The 9,704-nt window shown below is 43.4% G+C and overlaps 2 protein-coding genes across 6 annotated transcripts in view; one reads left to right on the top strand and one right to left on the bottom strand.

The window, feature by feature from the left end:
* STXBP3 (syntaxin binding protein 3) overlaps positions 1-5,074 on the top strand; it is a 61,967-nt gene extending 56,893 nt beyond the window's left edge. Inside the window, exons 18-19 of the mRNA XM_019502074.1 lie at positions 1,832-1,980; positions 3,633-5,074. Of these exons, the coding sequence (XP_019357619.1) occupies positions 1,832-1,980; positions 3,633-3,733 (250 nt within the window). The 3' untranslated portion in view covers positions 3,734-5,074. The remainder of the gene's footprint in view (positions 1-1,831; positions 1,981-3,632) is intronic.
* Positions 5,075-6,377: 1,303 nt separating this feature from the next.
* The window catches only part of AKNAD1 (AKNA domain containing 1), a 28,385-nt gene continuing 25,058 nt past the window's right edge, over positions 6,378-9,704 (bottom strand). For all 5 annotated transcript variants that reach the window (XM_019502059.1, XM_019502060.1, XM_019502062.1 and 2 more), the window contains 3 exons: positions 9,301-9,376; positions 8,511-8,652; positions 6,378-6,515 (listed from right to left, as the gene is read on the bottom strand). In XM_019502059.1, the coding sequence (XP_019357604.1) occupies positions 6,387-6,515; positions 8,511-8,652; positions 9,301-9,376 (347 nt within the window). In that variant the 3' untranslated portion in view covers positions 6,378-6,386. The remainder of the gene's footprint in view (positions 6,516-8,510; positions 8,653-9,300; positions 9,377-9,704) is intronic.

Below are 9,704 nucleotides of genomic sequence, written 5' to 3'. Positions count from 1 at the left end.
GTGGGGGTTGGGGCTGGGGTTGGTACTGGGGCTGGAACAAGCTGCCTGGCCAGGGCGGGGGGATGCATTACTCGGGGGAGGACAGGTGATGCAGGATGCGGGTGCCGCAGCGCTGGGAGCAGGGGTTCTGCCCTGCTGCTGCTTGCCTAGCTGGGTTAGGGGGGTGGGGCAAGGTGCAAGTGTGGCTCGCTTCAGGCAGAAGGCAGCAAGCAGGGCATAGCCCCTGCTCCCAGTGCTGCTGTGCCTGCATCCTGCAGCCCCACTTCTGTGCCAGCTGGCAAGCAGTGCCAGTGCAAAGCCCCTGCTCCCAGCGCTGATGCAGGCACAGTAGTACTGGGAGTGGGGGCTATGACCTGCCACCGCCTGGAGCGAGCCATGCCTGCATCGTGGCCCCCCACCCCCCATACTGGCTGGGCAAGTGGTAGCAGGGCAGAGCCCCCGTGGCACCTCCCGCAGGGGCAGAGGCAGGCAGAGCTGTGGGAGAAGCCCCCATGGCTGCCCTGTCCTGCCCGGCCCTATCCCTTACCTGGTCCAGCCTCCTAGCAATTCAAAGAAGAAAAAAAAAGCTTTGGCAACAGCAATTAGCGCTTCTGAGGGCTCGTAGCAGAGTCCTCTTGTGCAGTGCGGGGCAGCAGGGCTTGTCCCTCCCCACCCCCTCCTGGCACTTGCATGGCAGCAGTTGCATCGCACGGGTGCAGCATGGCTCGGCAGGGTGCTGCATGCTGTCTGGGAGCTGAGGTGGCTCCAGCAGTCAGCCAGAGTCCAGCAGCGCTTGGCCCCAGTTCCCAGGCAGCCTGCAGCCTGCTGAGCTGCACTGTACCCATGCCATGGGGCAGCTGCTGCACAGGTGCCAAATGGGGGGAGGTGGGTGTTTGATCTCCGTGCTGTGCAGGGTGGCTCTGCCACAAGTGCCCAGAAGCCCCAATTGCCAGGGCTGCGTGGGGGATGGGGCTGGGCAGGGCAGCCATGGGGGCTTGTCCTGCGACTCCCCCTGCCCAAGGAGAGGCAGGCACAGCCGAAGGAGCTGGAGAACCTGCAGCCGCTTGACTGCCTGCCTCTCCCTGGTTGATCCAAATAACTGAATCTCTCCAAATTGGCACCAAATCTTCTGAAACTGACTTGGCTGAATCGGTTCAGGACAGTGATCCAAATCTCTGAACCGAATCGCTGTCCTCCGAATCGGCCAAATTCAAATTGAATACTTCCCTATTGGCATAAGCCTACTAGTTATAGGCAAAAGTTTGGGTATCTTTTGGACATTTAAAGGTGCAATTCAAAGCTGCAGATCAACTTAATCAGAGGTCAGATGTCTCCAGTAGCACAAAGGGTGTTATAGAGGAGGAAAGTTCTTAAAATACTGCTGTCTTTTAGCAATCCCTCAGACTCATTCAGTCTTCCTCCAGGTGCAGTTTACACTGAGGAACTGAGAAAGTTAAGATGCATGTGATCTCTCAGAGTTACTTCCTGTGGTACAGTTTGGTGACTTGCTAACTTTCAGAATATTTATATTCTTTCCCCTGCGAGGCTTTTCTTGTGGGCTTTACTAGCACAAGGCCCTTGCTTTCTTCCTACTTTTTCCAAACTCTTGTAATGGCTGTGTAGTCTTACGTTTTACTACGAGCTTTTTCATATTTTATTGTTAGTCTGGCTATGTGACTAATTTCCCTTTCAAGGTTAGATTTTTGTTCAAATATCAATTGGATGCTAGATCACACAACTGCAAATAATTGTTTTCCCATCTGATTAGTCTGTCACTTCCACTAATTTAACGCGGGTGTTGAAATGATCTACAGCTGATTACATTAAATTTTTCTTACAAACTATTTTACAGTGTTCGCCAGAAAACAAAGACTAATCAACCAGATGACCGGAAGAGTGGCTCAAAGCTGATTATTTTTGTAGTTGGAGGCATTACTTACTCTGAGATGCGTTGTGCTTATGAAGTTTCTCAAGCCTGTAAATCTTGTGAAGTTATCATTGGTAAGTGTGTCTTCAGATGTTAATACTGGAGTTGCGTTATTTCATTTTCTTACTATTTAGTCTTTTTAAAGACTAAAAGACATAGGTTAATGTCACCTTGTTGGGGTCACCTGACTTGCAGTTACCTTTCCTGCGTGGTGTAGGGGGGCTGCAATGATCTTCCAAAGTCCCTTCTGGCCTTACAATCTATGAAAGGGGAATGCTTTATAATCCCTCCCTCTGAGTGCCTGTCAGGTTTAGGATGCAACATACTATCAAGTTAGGACTGCGAAACTTTGGTCCCTGATTCAGTTTGGCCTGATTCGGTGGCTGAATCTCCAAATCCGAATTGAATCGGAGGACCCTTTAATCTCTCCAAATTGAATCAGAATCCTCTGAATCGATTTGGAAAGATTCGGACATAGACACAGCTTTTAAATGTTTTTTTCTGCATACCTCTAGGTAGCAGGGGCTTCAGTGCTGGGGTGCACGGAGTGTCCCACATAAGCATGGGGGGCTCCCCAGTGCACTCAGCAGCAGACCCAGAAGCGGAGCAGAAGCACTTCCGGGTCTGCTGAGGAGCGTTTGGTGACTGGTGCCTCCTGGAGAGGAGGCACCCAGGGTTCCCCCGCAGCCAATTGCCGAGCTGGGGGAAGTACTTCCAGTCCACTTGCGGGTTCACCGCCGGGGGTGCCCCATGCTCCCATGGGACACTCCATTTGCCCCAGCATTGCAGCGATAACGAGCCGCACCTGCTACTTCAAGGTATGTAGAAAAAACTTTAAAAGCTGTGTCTAAGGCTGATTTAAGTATTGAACCTTTAGGTTCAGATTTGGCCTAATCGAATCGGGGACAGTGATCCGAATGAACAAATCAAATAGCTGTCCCTGATTCGGGTTGAATCTGAATCCCAATCAGATAAGGTGTGTTTTGCACACCCCTGCTGTCAAGCCAGTCAAGTACAGAATACCTCCTGTTAAAGCCCATACAAGCTGGAAAAGTAGCAAGGCAACAAGTTTGGTAGTTTTGTGTTTTTTTTTTCTTTTTGTGTAGCTTTTTTTTCCTCTTTCAGATCAGTGATGGTAAGAATTTTTTGAGCAAATATTTAAAAAAATTAACTGAAACAAAACATTTTGGCAAAACTTTGTGATGGATCTTTCATCAGGAAAATTTATTGGGTCCAGGGTAAAACTTCTAGTAAAAACTAGTCCACTCTTTCAGAAAAGTCCAAGCCCCAGTCCAGAAATGGTCGATCAATCTAGGGCATGTGTTGAAGACACACGTTCAGGTCCATTCTTTTGAGTTGGTTGAAATAGAAACTTGGAAGTATTATAATCATTTGGATTGGGAGTATCTTCATTTCTTATCCCTTTGCAAACTATTTTGAAAGATCTCTCTTATTCTGATGTGAAAACCTTGAGTTTTTGCTAAAACAGATTCTGCTTTCCAACCAACCCTAGACCTGACACAATTGTTCCCCAGCCCCTTGGTAGCAGGGGGAGCACTTGCCAATGACTCATTACATTTCAAGAAACTACAGCATTGAGAACTACTGTACCTGGAGCATGAGAAGTACAGTAACCCAAAGCGCTGATATATATATTTTTTGATGATGAGTTGTATTATCTGCAAGTCAAACAACTATAATAATCCAAAGTATTATGTTTTACCAGGTTCCACACACATTTTGACACCTAAAAGACTACTGGATGATATAAAGAAAGTTAATAAACCAAAGGATATAGTCTGCATTAAGGATGAAACAAAATTGTAATGTTTCGGGTGTTGTTTCAGTGGTGCCTAACTAAAATTTATTAAGAGATCCCATAATATAAATCATATGTATATATGTTTGTTAACTTTCAAATGCTGTATTCAGGACAATACATTCTCCCAGATAACAGAATAACTTTTTATAAGCAAAATTTGCTGCTTTTGCCGTTTTGGAGACAGGGGCAGGGAGTCTAACATTTCGGTATAGGCAGCAGTTGACTAAAGTGTGTTCTGAAAAGGGCATGTTTACTACTGTAACAAATTATGCTAAATTTAGAAATTGTGTTTGTATATAGACTGTAATGATGTCTTCAAAAACTAAGAGGTTTTTTTCTATCTTGGAAACAGGAGAGTTTATTGCTGAAAATGACTGGAAGAAAAGAATCTGGCTTTATGTAGAGGTTTCAGAGGAAAATTAAATATAATGTATGTTAAGATTATTTCAGACAAGTGCAATGTCATCTAACTATGAAAGTTTTTTATGCAACGTGTACAGTAATTAACTGAAAAATATATAGTAAGAAATGTAAACACTCTCTAACGAGCATCATTTTGTGAAAACTCATAGGACAGAATATTAATCTGATATACCTATGAGACAACACAGATCTTCTGAGTGGGAGTTGTGTGGTGGGGTGAAAGTTAATATTTGACATACTACATGCTTGTTACCCTCAATAAAATACTTTGGAGAATGAAGTAAGGTTTGTATGAAACACTAAAAATATTTGATGGGATTTGACCCTACAGAATTTCATAGAAAAAAAAAAAATACCGCTGAGAGCTCAATTCTGTTTGTTTGCTCCGTGTGTGAAGTTCATGTATTTTTGTGTGTAAAGTGAATGGTCTGTTATCAGGTAATAATGCAAACTCTGTAGTGCCATTTCAAAGACATTACAGCATAAGCTGGAAAAAGTAGTATATCTCTTGCTCCTTTCTACCAAAGGATTACAAAGGGGCCTGTATCATAGTCTGTACGACATGTCTGAGCAAGATGTGGCCAACTTTAGTACTAATCTAATGTGTATTGTTTAAAAAAAAAAAAAAAAAAGTGTCCAACAGGGTGTGTCTGGATGGCTAAAACTGATTGATATAAAATTAATTGAATTGTGTTTTTAATTGTTTTACTTTTTGAAAATTGACAAATTGAGTTGGTCAAACTTACTCTTTAATATTCAGTTAAATATGTGAAAGTCTCTTCCAATGCTAATGGGTTCTGCTCTTCTAGTTGAATACAGAATCAGCAAGAAACAGCTTGATGCTTTAATCTAACTACTACTTTTTATAAATTTGACAATATCATGGACTGCATTCAGTCTTTTCAATAAAATTTTGAACACAGTGTCTGTCTTTTCATGGAGATGGCACTTAGCCGACCCTTTAAAGGATTTTTTTTTGTTTTTTAAATCCTCTACATGTTGGATAAATAACTTCAGTGTTTCTAATGGGAATTGGGCAGCTTACTTTCAAAACAGTCTCTCATAGAATTATAGGAAAATATGTCTGGAAGGGATATCAGGAGGTCACCTAGTCTACCCTTCTGCTCAAACCATCCCCAAACCATTGTTTGTTAACCTCCACTTTAAACTTTCAGTGACAGAGATCACAATGCCTCTCAAAGAAACCTGTTCTAGTGATTATCCGCTCATTGTTTAAAAAGTTCTTCCTTGCATCTAGCCTGAATATGCCTTAGTGCAGTTTCAAAGTTTGTTTCTACTAGTTCTGTCTCTCCATGGGACAAGACAATTGATTACCATCCTCTTTTTAACAACAGACTTTTATGCTTGAAGACAGTTGCTGTATCTCCCTTTCAGTCTTCTTCAGACCAGATCTCAGTTCTTCCAACTTGTTTTTATATGGCATGTCTAGACCTCTAATCAGTTGTGTTGTTTTCCTCTTAACTCTTTCCAGTTGGTCAGTGCCTTTCTTGATGTGCTACAGTTTGACTACGGCAGGATCAGGCTCTCTACTCCACACACTTCCTTGTGTAAAGATACACACCCCAATTTCCAGCTGCTAATTTGTTGGCAGGGAAAAGTGCTTGTATGCAAATAAGATAAGAAATTAAATATAATTACTGGGATATGCAAGAAGTTATGCTATAAAAAATACAAATTGTTTTCAGTATATGAATGATTATATACTCGCTTCAGCTTAGCATATAAATGGGTATTTTAGAAAAAAACAAAAACCATCCATTCAAAACAACTCCATAATTTAGGGAGATCATCCAGGAATGGGGTTTTGGTCCTGATTCGCTAACAAGTGCCAGTAGGAGGAAGAACAAGGCTGTGGTGGAGGCAACATGTAATGTCACAGGGACTGAAATATCCTGTTGTTCTAAACAAGCGATAATGGGGCTTATTTCCTCAGACCAATTCTGTTAAAAAAGAGAATACTAAGAAAATTTGTCTATATAGTCAATCAAGATATCTTTATTTAAAGCTTTGTCCTGGTTTCTCCATGTCTCCCTTCTACCCTTTCTCCCCCCCCTTCCCCCCCCCCCTCCCCCCCCCCCCCAACACGCACGCACACACTGCAGAGTGGAAGAAAACAGGGCTGTCTTTATATAATATAATTCAGGTGTCTTTCTTATGTGTCCAAGACCAGCTGCACTCAGCTCCTAGCAGGAAGAATACCAGTGCTTGAATAGCTTAAAAATGTTTATTTTGATGAGTTTTAACTTTAGCTAGATCTTCAGACACTGCTTGTACCATTCGTTCTGTAGTTTTCTTCAAGCTGTTTGCTGTCTGTATGGCATGATCCAAAGTAGAGTTTAAAATCTGTTGGAAACAAATCATAGTCAAACTGTTATAGATATTTATTTCCCTGGCAATTTAAAATATCCCTTTACATACAAAACAGAATTGTATTGTGTTAAAAAATGAGACACGACATTGTCAAATGACACCTAGGACTGTCCTGCAAACTCTGGGGGAGAAATCAGGCAGTGTGTGTTAGGGTGAAGTTTACATGCGGTGAGGCGGAGATTAGGGGAAGTTAGGGGATAGTACCGTAATCTAAACAGTAGCTCTGTGCACAACGCTATTGTTTCGTTTCGACATCTGTTTTACTGTTTCATAGGGAGAGTGTTTCGTTCAGTTTTGAAGCACTGTCCCGTTTCCTTTTGTTGAAACTGTTTCATTGTTTGATGTTTCACCTGTAGGCTATAATGGGGAATCACGAAAATGCCTACAACTTGGTAATTTCTTGCCTGATTTGAATGAACAGTACAGGGATGGTAGCCCCTTCTGGGGGCATGAAGCCTGCGAAGGAGATAGTGCAGAGGTTTTTGGGAAACTGTACCTCAAACTGGTCAAACCAACAGTATGGACACTTGCCGCCAGCATCTTGTCATGCGGTGTGTAGATCGGGGGCTTGCACCCCTGGGAGGGCTGTGGGGCTTTGCCAGACTCTTGCTGGGGATGCAGGCACCTGGATCTGTGCCCCAATGAGAGAGGGCTCAGGCTGCAGCAGTAGTCTTCTTTGGTGCTAAGTGCAGCGTGGGCCCAGCACTGGTCCCAGGTGAACCAGCAGCCTGAGCCTCCTCTCACTGGGGCTCAGGTCTGGGGACTCGCACCCCCAGGAGGACTGCCGGGCTCTGCTAGATGAGAGGGAGCTCAGGCTGCTGCCTGGGACTGGCATTGGGCACAGCCCACGCCCAGTGCTGGGGAAGACTTGCTGCTGCCACCAGCCCTAGGTGGCGGCAGCAGCAGCCTCCTGTCATCTGGCACGCAGATTTTGGGGCTCACACCCCCGGAAGGAGTCCGGCACGGCCCTGCGTGCCAGATGACGGGAGGCTGCCGCCTGGGACCAGTGCTGTAGACAAGTAAGTCTGGCTTCGAAACTTGAAACACTGAGTGCCCTTGTTTCGTTTCAAAGCCTTTTGCTTCATTTCGATTTCTTTCTGTTTTGAGTTCAAAACCTGTTGAAACAGCTTTGAAACGAAACACCTAGTGAAATTTTGCACATCCCTACTAAACAAGCCCCCAGGGCTACTTAACTATAGAGCAGGGCTGCCCAACTGGTTGCCAGCTGACCACATCCAGGCCCCAAGGGGTTAACCTGTGGCCCTTGGGCTCCCAGTTCCCCAATGGCTCCAGCTCCTGCTGCTGCCACCATTGGAAACTTTGGGCTTGGGAGGCACCTGAGGACCCCATGCGGTACAGCAGGTTCATGCCTGCCATGTGATGCTGGGGTGGAGGGCAGCATATGGCAGTGCTCAGGGCATGGGAGATCTGGTATGGTGCAGTGGACGGTGCCCATTGTGTGCAGCACAGCATGGCATGTGGTCTGGGAAGTGTGGCTCCCAGCCATTCAAAAGTTGAACAGCCTTGCTATAAGGCAATAAGCAGCTCAAGACTGCCATCATGAAGATGTGACAGCCATCTCCTGTCCCCCTAGGCTACCAGTTCTGAACAGTCCATTTTAGAAGCTAAGCAGCAGATTCTCTGCTCTGTCAGTTTTCTCTCTGTGGCTTAATGCAGAAATTATTTAGCATGCATTTGTCTTAAATGTAGTAAATTGAAACTTACTGAAGCTAAGTGAAAAGGTTGTTACGTGAGTTTTTGGCGTAGTAGGTTGGTAAATTGCATGCATTTGTATTCAAAAGCCAGTGACATTCCCCACCCCACCTTGTTGAGCAACAAGTACAACACAAGTTACGTCATAATTTGATAGTGTCTGCATGGGATTTTAAAGACTGCCACTGATGGTCAGTCTGACTTATTCCCCCAAGTTACCTAGATATCTTTGAAAATTTCACCTTAATTTTTTACCTTTGTCTTGGTATCACTGTTGTATCTATTTCCAATCACTGAATTACTACTATGACTCTTCCTGATGGCTAAATATTGAGGTGAAAGGATAACTGTATCATACATCCTTGAGTACACGGCTTTGGGAACCTCCAAGTTTTGTCTAGAACAGAAAATATGGAATATTCATACAAACGCTTTTTTTGTAGTGACCAAAACAAAATCCTATTTTTAAACAACACTACTTTAATTTTTTAAATTGTATTACTTGTTTAATAATAGCCGTATTATTGGTGTGTTACACTTATGCTATGTATACTACAATCACAGACTGGTAGTTGCTTGATGTGGGGGTAGGGAATCTGGTGTTTTATAGACAGGTATGTTCATTAGAACATCCAGTGGTGCCTCCTTTGAAAGAGAAGGCACTCAGTATTAAAAATGTTTAATTTGGAGTATGTCCAAATTATAGTAAAATCCTACTTAATATAAAATCATAGCAGGTTTCTATGAGCAGATAAAATAGAGAACCACTTATATTATCAAGGGAATTAAAAAACAAAAGACTAGACTATTACATTAAAATAAGAACTGCAACTCATTGCTACAGACATCTGTCACAACCTGGCTTGCTTGATTAGAACAAATCTATACAGTTTTTCTCCTTGTACATACTGTGCTTTCACTAGCTACAATTTTAATATGCAAAACAGAATTGTATACATGCATACAAGTGCTTTCCATGTATGCTGCATCTCTTAATAATAATTTTCTGTGGTAATATTTATAGCAATCAACTGCTATCACTTACTGTTCAGAAAGTCTGCATACAAATAGATCTGGCTGTTTGTTTCTGGAAACACTTTGGGCAGCAATTCTTTTTTTCTCTGAAAGATGAAATTTTGAGGCCGTAGTCACCAAGTAAGGTACTATAAGTCATACAGGAAACTATAGCTAATGTTTCATGTATGACAGAATAGGGTTTTGTGGGGTGGCTTTTTGGGGGGGGTGGGGAAGACTGACAGTGTAGGCAGCCAGTGAGAAGGATTTCTCTTTGGTTACCTTTCCAATGGCAACATCTGTGGGGTGGGAGTAAAAAAACATAAAAGCCCCTGTTTCCAGCCCTTCTCTGCCTTTTGCAGCTCGTTCCCTGTCAGCCACTATGTGAGACCTGCCTGCTCCTTTTTCTTGTTATAAAGGAGTGGTTAGGATTTA

This window comes from Gavialis gangeticus, unplaced genomic scaffold (assembly GCF_001723915.1).
Source record: "Gavialis gangeticus isolate Ggan-Ray unplaced genomic scaffold, GavGan_comp1, whole genome shotgun sequence".
NCBI lineage: Eukaryota > Metazoa > Chordata > Crocodylia > Gavialidae > Gavialis > Gavialis gangeticus.
Note: the sequence above shows the minus strand (reverse complement) of the source record. Positions and strands in the feature narration are given on the sequence as shown.